Here is a 13,411-nt window from a genome sequence, read left to right as displayed (position 1 = left end):
ACTAGTTGAATTACTAGTTGGGTTAGGCTAACATGGGCAATGTTAGGTTAGGTTAGGTTAGGTTAGGTTAGGTTAGGTTAGGTTAGGTTAGGTTAGGTTAGGATGGGCAAGGTTAGTTTAGACTAGGTTAGGTTGGGTTTGTATATAAGACAGCAATGACGTAGAGGCTTGCATTCATTTTTCCAGGTCGTAGACCCTAATCAATAGCTTGACCAGCAAGACAGAATTACCTCACCAGTTCTAACGTAATTAAGAGACAGTGAAAGGCAGGTTCGTCACTGCAGCAGGTAACTGTACATAAGTGCAGGTCTTGCTTGTAATTATCAAACCTAAGAAGAAGAAATAGAAGAAAAAGAAGGAGGAGGAGACGAAAGAAGACAAGAAGAAGAGGAAGAATATCGGATATCTGATAAAGGCAAAACTTGAAAGGTAGAATCTTCAGGGTTTGTTCTGAAGGTTCTACTCAGAACCCTTAAGACAGGTAGAACGATTATATCTGTTATGACGTAAAATATTTCTTCTCCCACAGTCTCAGGCCTTATTGAGCTCACACTGAGTCAGTATTGTCTTCACGACAGTGGTCCAGTTTAGTTCAGTACTGTCTTCACATCAATGGGCCAGTCTAATTCAGTATTATCTTCGTGGTAATTGTACAGTTTATCTCAAATAATACGAGAATGGATTAAAAAGAAGATGTGTACTTCAAAGCCATCAGCTTTCGCTCAGCAGGCGTCAGAAGAAGCAGCTGGTGAACTCTGACCTTATATGAGGTCAGTGATGATTAGGAAGTCCGTCACGCCCGAGAATAGTTACCGTGGCCGCACCTTTAACTATAAAAAGTTACTCCACTTTCCCCATCTGGCCGATTGCATCACCGCTGGCCGGCCAGATGGAGCTTCCCCTATATAAGGCGGGCTCTTTCACAGTTGGGCATCAGTCTGGCTTTACTCCTACACCTGTCAACATGGTTCTAAAGGTAGTCTCATACGCGACGTTTGCTATGTAGAAAAACTAGTTTTTATTCATGCTGATCTTCGGTATGACTCTTCATCTGCCTTTTTTTACAGCTGGATATGCAACATTGCAAATATTAATTATAGACTTACGTATGATTTCATTAAGAAATTTTGCAATGCCGAGTACTCGAAAGCAAAATTATATATGCTGTGTCATTCTTTTGCATAGCAGTTTGCTATCTTATCATATATTTTGCTCAGCAGTGAAAGCACAAACACTTAGTTATAGTCTTTCATGACATCATCTTTGTCAATTTTAGATTCGTCTCTGTGTTAATGTTATATATATTGCTTCACATCAACTACTTTTTTGGCTACGAAAACTTAGGACTGCATAAAGGTATTGCAAAGTTGTTGACCAGACCACACACTAGAAGTTGAAGGGACGACGACGTTTCGGTCCGTCCTGGACCATTCTCAAGTCGATTGTGACTTGATTGTGAACACAATCGACTTGAGAATGGTCCAGGACGGACCGAAACGTCGTCGTCCCTTCACCTTCTAGTGTGTGGTCTGGTCAACATACTTCAGCCACGTTATTGTGACTCATCGCCTGCATATTGCAAAGTTAATCATTAAGTTGGGTTTTGCAGGTTTTCATCCTAGCTGCCCTCCTGGCCATCGCTTCAGCAGAAAAACGGCCTACTTACGGCCCTCCACCTCCCACCTATAACCCTCCAGTTCCTTCCTACAATGCTCCTGAGCCAGTGGTAAGAACATCTGCAACCTTCATATACACAGTGGATCTTTGATATGTAACTGTTATGAATTATCCACCACTGGAGTTCTTCATGCTACCCTCTGTTTAATGCACATAGATTCAATTTTTTGTCACGAAGATTTTGTCAAATATGATTTCATTTCGCAGGGTCCTGCCCAGTACAACTTCAACTGGGCCGTGAAGGACGACTACTCCGGCAACGACTTCGGCCACGACGAAACTCGTAATGGCTACGACACTCAGGGATCCTATTACGTCCAGCTTCCCGACGGTCGCCTGCAGAGGGTTTCCTACACTGTGAACGGTGACTCCGGCTTCCTTGCTCAGGTTGAGTACCAGGGAGAAGCCCAGTACCCAGCCCAGCAGCCCAGCTACAAGCCCGCACCCACCTACCAGCCCGCACCCACCTACCAGCCCGCACCCACCTACTCTTAATGTGATTCCAGACTGTGATTCGAATATAATGTTGTCAAACAGCATTTCATAAATATATTTTATACTGCAATAAATAATAATACAATCAACACAATGCATATCAAACAAACCTGATTTCTCAATAGAAGAAAATATTGTACCCGCATTATTAGATTAATAGGTCAACCCCACCTATCATGAATATGTTTTTATTCCCCCATTAAGAGGATTTTAATTCTCCATCACAACTGGAGTTACTGAAGGCTCTCTTCCTCAATGGGATACCAGCTGGCACTATTCAGACAAACATATTACCAGACTTCAACTTATATGAGTGAGAGGAGGCGGAATTAAACTTAACCTACATATGTGAGTGTGTGTAAGTTCTTGAAACACGCATTTTAAGCTGCATTGACGATGATCCTTTGACTAGCTACATTACGACTACTCTAACAAGTCACTAAAACCGCACCTAACGACGACGTAATGGAACAAGTTATCACGAGACAAGCCCTAAGCCGGGCTTGGGGATAGAAGCCTCCCAGAACCCCCTCTAGGAATACTCCAAGGTGTCATGCACCGCACTCCTAGTTGTAAACAGTGGGCAAGAATAGTCTGAGATGGTATGGACCAGAACTGTGGAACATGGAAGGGACCCGACCTGTGGGACATGGCAGAGACCAGACCTGTGGGACATGGCAGAGACCAGAACTGTGGAACATGGAAGGGACCAGACCTGTGGAACATGGCAGAGACCAGACTTGTGGAACATGGAAGGGGACCAGACCTGTGGAACATGGCAGAGACCAGACCTGTAGAACATGGGAGGGACCAGACCTGTGGAACATGGCAGAGACCAGACCTGTAGAACATGGCAGAGACCAGACCTGTGGAACATGGCAGAGACCAGACCTGTGGAACATGGAAGGGACCAGACCTATGGAACATGGCAGAGACCAGACCTGTGGAACATGGGAGGGACCAGACCTGTGGAACATGGGAGGGACCAGACCTGTAGAACATGGGAGGGACCAAACCTGTGGAACATGGAAGGGACGAGACCTGTGGAACATGACAGAGACCAGACCTGTGGAACATGGCAGAGACCAGACCCGTGGAACATGGCAGAGACCAGACCTGTGGAACATGATACACCATTATATTCACTGATCTCTAGAAAAACAACAGAAGTTACCTGTTATTCAAATTAACGCCGTAATCCCATAAACACATAAAATAAATTATGCCCTACTATAAACAGTCGAAAGGGGGATATATTATATTCTGTTTGAATGTTCCAATGTTCTGCTTGAACATTCTGTTTCCTGGGGATGTGTGTGTGTGAAAATTAGGATTAAGGACTTGTCCGAAACGCTACGTGTGCTAGTGACTGTACAAGAATGTAAGAACTGTAATGTCATTAATTAATATTATAAGAACATACTAACACTTGAACTAATTGCGTTATTAATAATATTGTAAGATAGAGAGAGATAGAGACTGAGATACAGATAGACATAATAGAGATAGATATAGACAGATATACATACAAATATAGATAGACAGTGATAGAGACCGATAAAATATATACATAGAGGGACAGAGTGATAGAAATATAAATATATAAATAGAGATAGGAAGATATAGAAAAAAGAGAAATAAAGATAGAGATAGGGAGAGAGAGATAGAAGGAGAAAGATACAGATAGAAGCTTAGAGATATAGAGATAGATAGACAGAGAGAATGATAAGGAAGAAAGATATATAGACAAACCCGGTTAGTACTGGGCACCCTCGCCCCCTAGTCTATACCTATTTACTATAAGAGAGAATGTCTGTCTGTCCGAAGTTGGAAGCCAGACGCTTGGGGCTAGCCTCACCCAAACTGGCAGAGGGATGCCAGAGTCTGGGGTACGGGATGAACATAGGCTTGTTAGATGTCTCCACAATTCAAGAGTAAACAGTGTGCCAGAGACACACTGATCCACAAGACGATTTCTGGGACCGGTTCCCGGCTTTCCTTGCAAATACTTTGAAAATAAAACATTGAAATCAATTGTTTTGTTCTTATAACAATATGCAACACTATCCATTGATCCTGGGGAAATTAACAGAATGTCTCTGATATTCATATTACGGCCATAGCACCATAAACATGTTAAATACCGCAAATACTCCTGCCACAGCCCTACCAACTGAAAAGCGACACATACACCTACACACACATACGAAGCAGATGGATAACTATTAAAGTTTAAATACAATTCAAATCTTTTTCCGGAATCCGGAGACAACTAGTGGCTGGGTTGGCGTTTTTTATACTTTCGCCTATAATAACACATATTTTGATTTTAATCCAATAAGGCTCTTTTATATTCCGGGATAGTACTCTAATCTGGCTTTCAGTAGAGTTTAAGACAATACTCAAATATATCTTATGATCGAGGCCAGGACAGTTCTTTAAAATTATATATTGAAAAGTTCAATAACACTCCAATCTGGCTTGTGGTAGAGTCCAGGACAGTACTCTAATATGGTTTGTGGTAGAAGAATCCAGTGAAGTATTCCAACATGACTTATGGAAGTGTCCAGGATAATACTCCAATTTGGGCTGTGGTAGAGTCCAAGACAGCACCATGTCTAGTGTACTACTACGAGTTGTGTACAGTGTACAGATCGAGGTAAGTGTCCAGGAAATTATCCGTGAAAACCAGACCTCACTCATAAGTTTGTTAAATGTCATTCCCTTCTTTTCTCGTGTGAATGGGCAACTAATTTTGGTATGATGGATTATAATTAAAAATGGCCTTTTACTTAAATGTTTGTATTTGTATATATTCAGTTACATACTAATGTTCGATCTAGTGACTACATTAAGAATAGCTTGGAGCTGGCTGGTAGGTGGGTGCTGGCTGGTAGGTGGGTGCGGGCTGGTAGGTGGGTGCGGGCTTGTAGCTGGGCTGCTGGGCTGGGTACTGGGCTTCTCCCTGGTACTCAACCTGAGCAAGGAAGCCGGAGTCACCGTTCACAGTGTAGGAAACCCTCTGCAGGCGACCGTCGGGAAGCTGGACGTAATAGGATCCCTGAGTGTCGTAGCCATTACGAGTTTCGTCGTGGCCGAAGTCGTTGCCGGAGTAGTCGTCCTTCACGGCCCAGTTGAAGTTGTACTGGGCAGGACCCTGGGAGTTCAAGACAAAATACATTAAAACACTCGAGTGCATTATATAAGATGGTGTATATGAGTTTATCTTAAGTTGTTATCGTTGCTTCTGGCCAGAGATATCTTATTACTGACACAAATCTAACCAGCATAAATATACATGGCTATGTAGGGTACAAATTATACTAAAGTGTTCAGGACAGTGTGTGTGGACGTACCACTGGTTCAGGAGCATTGTAGGAGGGAACAGGAGGGTTGTAGGAAGGAGTTGGAGGGTTGTAAGTGGGAGGTGGAGGGCCGTAGGTGGGGCGTTTCTCTGCCGACGCCACGACCACCAGGACAACCGCGAAGAAAACCTGAAACCAAGAAGTTGTGTATTAGAATAACTTCCTTGATTATTAGAGTCCATTATGTGTGTTTCAGTGTAGCAAGAGTTCTTATCTACGGGAGGCGTTACCTTGTAGACCATGTTGTTGGCTGAGGTGGAGGAGCGAGTGTGTTGTCCAGTGGCGACCGCAGGCCGCTTATATACCGGATCTTCACTCGCCCAAAGTGTCGTGGCATCACTAGGTTTTGAAAGGGAAAGGAGAGACCTTGACACTGCCGCGAGAGGGAGTGACCACGGCAGCAACAACTGGTCCACCACCTCAGCGCTTGCCCCGGGGGTTGGGTAAGGCGGGGTTTGTGGGGGACGAGATGGGTGGGGCGGTGTACTGGGGGAGCGAGGTTATGACGGCGGTGGGAAAGTAGTGGAGGACGGGGAGGAGATGGAGAAACAGTTACGGTGGACGTGAAGCTTCTGGCAAGAAGGTTGGAGTTCATGTTCCAGTTGGCTGCCGGATGACTCTTCCAACACCTTCCTCCTGGGGATCTTCTAAGGCCTTAACTGCATTATAATAACTGACGATTTTTTTCCTGTGTCTGAGTCATATTTATAGAGGAAGACTTATTAGAACACGTTTATATATATGAAGAAGATAAAATAAAAAATAAGTAAATGAGAAAAAATTGTAATAGTTTTAGGTGATAAAGATAATCAACGAAATATAACTTAAAACAATGTCTTCGATGATTTTCTAACAATGACGAACATTCTCTCACGTTGCAAATATCATTATCATTGTCCAGCGTCAAGGTCACAGCCTTGTCTAGGCGTTCAGCCTCACAACTCCATCTTCACAAAATTTTATGCGGGAGTTTTTGCTTCTATTGTGATTTCATCATTCTAAACAGGTTTTTGGCTGGTTTTATATTTGCAGTTTCTTTGGTTGGTTTGACCTTGAGGAGACGAATTAGGTCGCAATGGCTCGTTAAGGTTCATATTTGCCTGTTATCTCTGAGGACAGATTAACTCGTGGCTTCTAAGTCTGCCACTTCGTACCCAGTGCTAACTACCTGTTATGTGACGTGTTGTTATTCACCAACTGAAATAACATTTCATACATGTGGAGCGTCCGGGAGGCGCACTATTGTCCACTATGTGCGAGGCAAGAGTGCCACAGTACTCAGTAGAATGAGGGTTGATAGCAGTGTCTGCTGCTATCTTCCTCTTTTAGACCTCGACCAGCATGAGCGGCCAGAGGTACTCCATCCCATAGCCTTCTCAAGCAGCATGAGCAGCCAGAGGTACTCCATCCCATAGCCTTCTCAAGCAGCATGAGCGGCCAGAGGTACTCCATCCCATAGCCTTCTCAAGCAGCATGAGCGGCCAGAGGTACTCCATCCCATAGCCTTCTCAAGCAGCATGAGCAGCCAGAGGTACTCCATCCCATAGCCTTCTCAAGCAGCATGAGCGGCCAGAGGTACTCCATCCCATAGCCTTCTCAAGCACCATGAGCGGCCAGAGGTACTCCACCCCACGACCTCGACCAGCATGAGCAGCCAGATGTACTCCATCCCACGACCTTCTGGACCAGCATGAGCAGCCAGATGTACTCCACCCCACGACCTCGACCAGCATGAGCAGCCAGATGTACTCCACCCCACGACCTCGACCAGCATGAGCAGCCAGATGTACTCCACCCCACGACCTCGACCAGCATGAGCAGCCAGATGTACTCCATCCCACGACCTTCTCGACCAGCATGAGCAGCCAGATGTACTCCATCCCACGACCTTCTCGACCAGCATGAGCAGCCAGATGTACTCCATCCCACGACCTTCTCGACCAGCATGAGCAGCCAGATGTACTCCATCCCACGACCTTCTCGACCAGCATGAGCAGCCAGATGTACTCCATCCCACGACCTTCTCGACCAGCATGAGCAGCCAGATGTACTCCATCCCACGACCTTCTCGACCAGCATGAGCAGCCAGATGTACTCCATCCCACGACCTTCTCGACCAGCATGAGCAGCCAGATGTACTCCATCCCACGACCTTCTCGACAAGCATGAGCAGCCAGATGTACTCCATCCCACGACCTTCTCAAGCAGCATGAGCAGCCAGAGGTACTCCATCCCATAGCCTTCTCAAGCAGCATGAGCAGCCAGAGGTACTCCATCCCATAGCATAAATCATGTAAGTTACAAACCACAGTAGCAACACTTCATGTATCTGGTGTGTCGGGGTTCACCAAACATTCAAGTATCCCCTTACGACACCCGTACATCTTGCCTCGATCATGGAGGCTTTGTCTGTATCAACTAAAAGGTTTACGAGCTAAGAGGCGCTGCGTGGTCGTTCGAGACCCAAGGTTGTTATTCTTATGGATAATGTCAAGGAGTTTCTGAGCTCAAAATGTGTTTCCCAAAACTGAGCCGCCATTACTGAGGAAAGATATACTGGTTTTGAAAGTGAATACTTGAAAGTCTGATGAATCGTGGCCATAAGCTCTCGACGAGGAACAGGGTAGGAGAGAGCCGGCATCCGTTTGTAGTAGAAGTCTTGATGATTGACTGTTTTACACATTACTCGCCTTGAATAACTGGTTTGGTATTGAGGCCTAAGGCCTATGGACATTTATCAGGCCACTACAATAGCTTACTGATCAACCAGGAAGTTTAGAATTGGGCTTAAGGTCTATCAACCTCTGGAAGGTTAAGCCGCTACAATAGATTACTGACCAGTCAGCAAGTATACTTTGGTCTACAGTATAGTCAGGGGCTACAGTAAGCTCTCAGTGTATACACATCGGTAAACGGGGTACACCCATCAGTGCACATGTCACTAATCGACTCGGATAGTTCTCCATTGACATCTTATGTTGAAAATGAACCTCTGTCATCCGCCAAGCCGTGTAAACAAATACTTGTTAACCAAAAACACTGCTTCCGTGTCTCCACATATCTTAAAGCTGATTGTGTTCACTTTTATACAGAACATTGCTTCGCTAACGTGTTCTTTAGGAGCGTATAACTCTTAATTGTTCACCCACATGTTAATTTAATTTATAAATAATTACCAACTGAACCAAAACATCTAATCTAATATAGGTTTAACTATACACGTAATTGTAATATATACAAATATTAATTTATATGCGAAAAGATACATTTGGAATACACAGTACGACAAAAGTTGTGAAAGCACCTTTGTGAACAGCGTCAACATGGACGAAAATGGCTTGAGGATGATTTAACCTAACATCAGAGTACCTTCATAAACCTACAGACATAATCATTTACAACTCTGCCGCAGTGAAATAAAAACAATAATCAAATACAACGATGGTCTAAATATTGTATTAATAAATTATACAAGTTAGCATTATAGAGCGCTGTGGAGAATCCCTCCGACGTCGGGGTCCTGAAAACAGTGTTCCAATTGTTCTGCCTTTCATCCGGCCCAAATGATAACCTGTTTGGACGCCTTCCTCATCCACACGTCTGCTACACTCCCAAGTTGCTGCCTGTGGGACATCCCTCCCCCCACCTGGATGTATACTGAGGTGCAAGTGTCACTATTCTAAGTTACTGTTAAATCTGTGTTCCGTGTTCTATTTTACAGAGTTGAATCTGTCATATGATTTTCTTTTAAACAATAATTGTATTACAGTAACAATAATTGTAAAATTAAACGATAATAGGCAAGTGGGCAAGCCGGTTCTCTAGGGGCGTAGTTTAGCATAAGTTTAGCGAAAGGGGAGCAGGATTTTAGTTGTTAAATGCACTTCGTGCTAAGCATCACTAATGCAGCAACCACAGGCTGGCAAAACTGACCACATATTTCGACACGGTAAAAAAACATAAGCGTTCCACTAATAAAGTGACGCGTGTGTTAAGGAACCGGTTATCCGGTTGACTGGATTCAATTTCATTTTGTTCTTTATTATGTACCCCATACCCATCCCGTGGGGGGTGGTGGTAGTGGAAAGGGTTACAAAGGCACATAATGGGTTCAGGAACGGAATCCCATTGTTCGTTTAGCTAAGCAAGTGACAATCTTTTGAAACTAGTTACATAATTGTTAATGTTATATATACATGTACATGTATATACAATCATTTACACAAATACATGTACACATCGATACTCTTCTGTCTCACAAGTAATTCAAAAGGCTCACAACATTCACTATACAAGGCACTTTATATCTATGGTGAGTCACACAGTTACTAGTCTTGCTCCACACCCACTCAACTGGACGGCAGCTTTACAGTCATGCATGTATTACCTACAGTAAGCAAATTTTGGATACTTCGCTAAGATTCCTGGCAGTATAGCATTATGAAAGAAGTACTTATACATTTCTTGTACTCCATTGATAGTGTTATCTCTGAATTCCGCGATTTTTTCACATTCCATTATATAATGAAGCAAAGTATGCGAATAGTTCTGCTTACAGAGTTTACATTTTGTCAAATCTACATCAGCAGATGTTACAAACTCCCACAGGTACTTGTAGCCGAGCCTAAGCCTAGCAGTGGTAACATCTAGAAGTCTGCTAATCTTATTGGATGACCCATAGACGTGCGGTTCTTCCTGCATAATACAATGATGATAGATGGAACAACTGGTGTGAATTAAAGAGATAAAAAAGCTAATCTGATTCATTGGAAGCCAAATTTATTTTGGTTATGTTTTGTTTACAAAATGAGTCAGAGATAAGTAATTTTGAAAGTAATTGATATTAATGACATATTGTCTACTCAGCTTCATAAGACCAGGTGTACAGTGGTTCTCATCCACCACCACACTCCAGCAGTCATCCACATCTTTATAAGACCAGGTGTACAGTGGTTCTCATCCGCCACCACACTCCAGCAGTCATCCACATCTTTATAAGACCAGGTGTACAGTGGTTCTCATCCGCCACCACACTCCAGCAGTCATCCACAGCAGCACTTACAGTACATAAGACCAGTTGTACAGTACACCACCACACTCCACCAGCCAGCTACAGTGGCAACCATAGCATCACAACACCAGGTGTACAGTGCTTCTCGGGCACTGTACCACCATCAATTTCTTTTACAGTACAGATACGTTTATTCCCTCGTTACTAACCACTTCCATTCGATCCAAGACAAGTTTTTAAATAGTTATTATGTGGTAGAACTCACAAGGTAGATAAAAATATTTAAAATAAATCTTTATTGAGAAATTTTATTCGTATAACTTCGTGCGAGAATGAAGATTATTGAGTGAAATCGAATTTTTAAATCTAAATGTTTTAATCTAAATGAGTCATGAAATTAAATTTGATGTATCAGCAGTTTAAATTTATTAGGAATACTTATCTAATAGTTTAACATAATAGGCATAACGTAACCTAAGATGTATTAAATAGGGCTAAATTTTGCCAGGTTAGGCCTAGATTTTGCCAGGTTAGGCCTAGATTTCGTTAGATTGTTTTCATTTTCTTTCAGTTTTCTTTAACATTCCCTCTATTATTTCGTGGAATTTGGCTTCGTTCTCAACACATAATCGGATTTCCCGGATTCGATTCCGGAACGAGACAGAAATGGTTGGGCACATTTCCTTTCACCTACTGTGTTCACCTAGTTATAAATAGGTACTCGTAAGCTAGACACCTGTTGTGGGTTTGCATCCTGTTGAAAGGTCAGTAGTTCGACCTTGGGGAGTACCTCGATACCAGCCTAAGTATTATATAATAATTTTGATCCAAAACGGAGTTTTTAGTACTTATAAGTATAGCACAAACATGAAGATGATTTGGCTTGCTTTCTGGTTCATGTTCTTGAGGTGAGCGTGAGGTGGAGTTGTGTAATTATCCATGTGATACTTATTGTAATATTTCTGAATATATGACTGACTTAGTGGCTCTGTTAACTAGAGGTATACCCAGCTTCACGGTGTGTATATACTCTGAGAGTTTATCTTAGTCCTGGGCTATGTTCACGACTGAAATATTCATGGTGTTTGGTAAGATTGGTATTGTGGTGGTCTTGATAACCATCCAGATTCCAGAGGTTAAAAGGTCTTTCACCCAACACTAACTCATTTTCTAGCCTTTCACCCAACACCAACTCATTTTCTAACCTTTCACCCAACACTAACTCATTTAGAGTTCATTTAGCGGACTGTAAATAGGTATTTGCTTCTAAAGGCTCGAATCATTAAAGTCGGTAATATCTAGTGTATTTTGATAATTTTGTAAATTTAGAATTATCTAAATTCAGTGTGGGTGATTCCCTCAGTTATCTAAGATGGTCAGCAAGTGGTACGAGTTGAAGACAGTACTTCAATAAAGGTTGTTGTGGTTCAGGGTAGTACTCCAGTATGGCTTGTGGTGAGAGTCGCGGACAGTACTGCAGTGAACAACTGCCAATTGTGTGTAAAGCGTTTGGGTCGTCTTTAATATCAAGGAAACTCTTGATGAATAACACACTTTATTCAAAAGCTCATCAAAGCATTGTCATCATACTTTGATGAGCAACCATTTTTCATTGTCGATTAAAATGAAAAAATTCTATATTTGTTTTTGTATTTTCATATATTCAATTACATATTAAGATTCTAAAAGTGATCTATGACTAGATTAGGAATAAGTTGGAGCTGGCTGGTAGGTGGGTGCTGGCTGGTAGGTGGGTGCTGGCTGGTAGGTGGGTGCTGGCTGGTAGGTGGGTGCGGGCTTGTAGCTGGGCTGCTGGGCTGGGTACTGGGCTTCTCCCTGGTACTCAACCTGAGCCAGGAAGCCGGAGTCACCGTTCACAGTGTAGGAAACCCTCTGCAGGCGACCGTCGGGAAGCTGGACGTAATAGGATCCCTGAGTGTCGTAGCCATTACGAGTTTCGTCGTGGCCGAAGTCGTTGCCGGAGTAGTCGTCCTTCACGGCCCAGTTGAAGTTGTACTGGGCAGGACCCTGGGAGTTCAAGACAAAATACATTAAAACACTCGAGTACATTTTATAAGATGGTGTATATGAGTTTATCTTAAGTTGTTATCGTTGCTTCTGGCCAGAGATATCTTATTACTGACACAAATCTAGTCAGCATAAATATACATGGCTATGTAGGGTACAAATTATACTCAGGTGGTCAAGACAGAGTGTGTGGACGTACCACTGGTTCAGGAGCGTTGTAGGAGGGAACAGGAGGGTTGTAGGAAGGAGTTGGAGGGTTGTAAGTGGGAGGTGGAGGGCCGTAGGTTGGGAGTTTCTCTGCCGACGCCACGACCACCAGGACAACCGCGAAGAAAACCTGAAACCAAGAAGTTGTGTATTAGAATAACTTCCTTGATTATTAGAGTCCATTATGTGTGTTTCAGTCTAGCAAGAGTTCTTATCTACGGGAGGCGTTACCTTGTAGACCATGTTGTTGGCTGAGGTGGAGGAGCGAGTGTGTTGTCCAGTGGCGACCGCAGGCCGCTTATATACCGGATCTTCACTCGCCCAAAGTGTCGTGGCATCACTAGGTTTTGAAAGGGAAAGGAGAGACCTTGACACTGCCGCGAGAGGGATTGACCACGGCAGCAACAACTGGTCCACCACCTCAGCGCTTGCCCCGGGGGTTGGGTAAGGCGGGGTTTGTGGGGGACGAGATGGGTGGGGCGGTGTACTGGGGGAGCGAGGTTATGACGGCGGTGGGAAAGTAGTGGAGGACGGGGAGGAGATGGAGAAACAGTTACGGTGGACGTGAAGCTTCTGGCAAGAAGGTTGGAGTTCATGTTCCAGTTGGCTGCCGGATGACTCTTCCGAC

General features: G+C 43.6%; 3 protein-coding genes across 3 annotated transcripts; 1 reads left to right on the top strand and 2 right to left on the bottom strand.

Annotated features, from left to right (window-relative positions):
• Positions 1-894: 894 nt before the first annotated feature.
• LOC123774335 (cuticle protein 7-like) lies at positions 895-2,266 on the top strand. The gene is made up of 3 exons (XM_045768506.2): positions 895-976; positions 1,610-1,726; positions 1,885-2,266. The coding sequence occupies exons 1-3, from the start codon at positions 965-967 to the stop codon at positions 2,170-2,172; spliced, it is 417 nt and encodes a 138-aa protein (XP_045624462.2). The 5' UTR covers positions 895-964; the 3' UTR covers positions 2,173-2,266.
• A 2,692-nt stretch (positions 2,267-4,958) lies between these two features.
• LOC123774332 (cuticle protein 7-like) lies at positions 4,959-5,858 on the bottom strand. The gene is made up of 3 exons (XM_045768502.2): positions 5,768-5,858; positions 5,529-5,666; positions 4,959-5,329 (listed from the first exon to the last, which is right to left on the bottom strand). Exons 1-3 carry the CDS (start codon positions 5,777-5,779, stop codon positions 5,024-5,026), a joined length of 456 nt encoding a protein of 151 aa, XP_045624458.2. The 5' UTR covers positions 5,780-5,858; the 3' UTR covers positions 4,959-5,023.
• A 6,232-nt stretch (positions 5,859-12,090) lies between these two features.
• On the bottom strand, positions 12,091-13,062 carry LOC123774333 (cuticle protein 7-like). The gene is made up of 3 exons (XM_045768503.2): positions 13,015-13,062; positions 12,776-12,913; positions 12,091-12,576 (listed from the first exon to the last, which is right to left on the bottom strand). Exons 1-3 carry the CDS (start codon positions 13,024-13,026, stop codon positions 12,253-12,255), a joined length of 474 nt encoding a protein of 157 aa, XP_045624459.1. The 5' UTR covers positions 13,027-13,062; the 3' UTR covers positions 12,091-12,252.
• Positions 13,063-13,411: the final 349 nt, after the last annotated feature.

Source organism: Procambarus clarkii, chromosome 61 (genome assembly GCF_040958095.1).
Source record: "Procambarus clarkii isolate CNS0578487 chromosome 61, FALCON_Pclarkii_2.0, whole genome shotgun sequence".
NCBI lineage: Eukaryota > Metazoa > Arthropoda > Malacostraca > Decapoda > Cambaridae > Procambarus > Procambarus clarkii.
This window is presented reverse-complemented; position numbering and strand designations above follow the sequence as displayed.

Bases quoted from the DNA above. Each gene is read 5' to 3' on its own strand.
- LOC123774332 (XM_045768502.2), bottom strand. The intron at 5,330-5,528 runs GTACGTCCACAC...TTGAACTCCCAG, and splicing joins ACAATGCTCCTGAACCAGTG to GGTCCTGCCCAGTACAACTT.
- LOC123774335 (XM_045768506.2), top strand. The intron at 1,727-1,884 runs GTAAGAACATCT...TTCATTTCGCAG, and splicing joins ACAATGCTCCTGAGCCAGTG to GGTCCTGCCCAGTACAACTT.
- LOC123774333 (XM_045768503.2), bottom strand. The intron at 12,577-12,775 runs GTACGTCCACAC...TTGAACTCCCAG, and splicing joins ACAACGCTCCTGAACCAGTG to GGTCCTGCCCAGTACAACTT.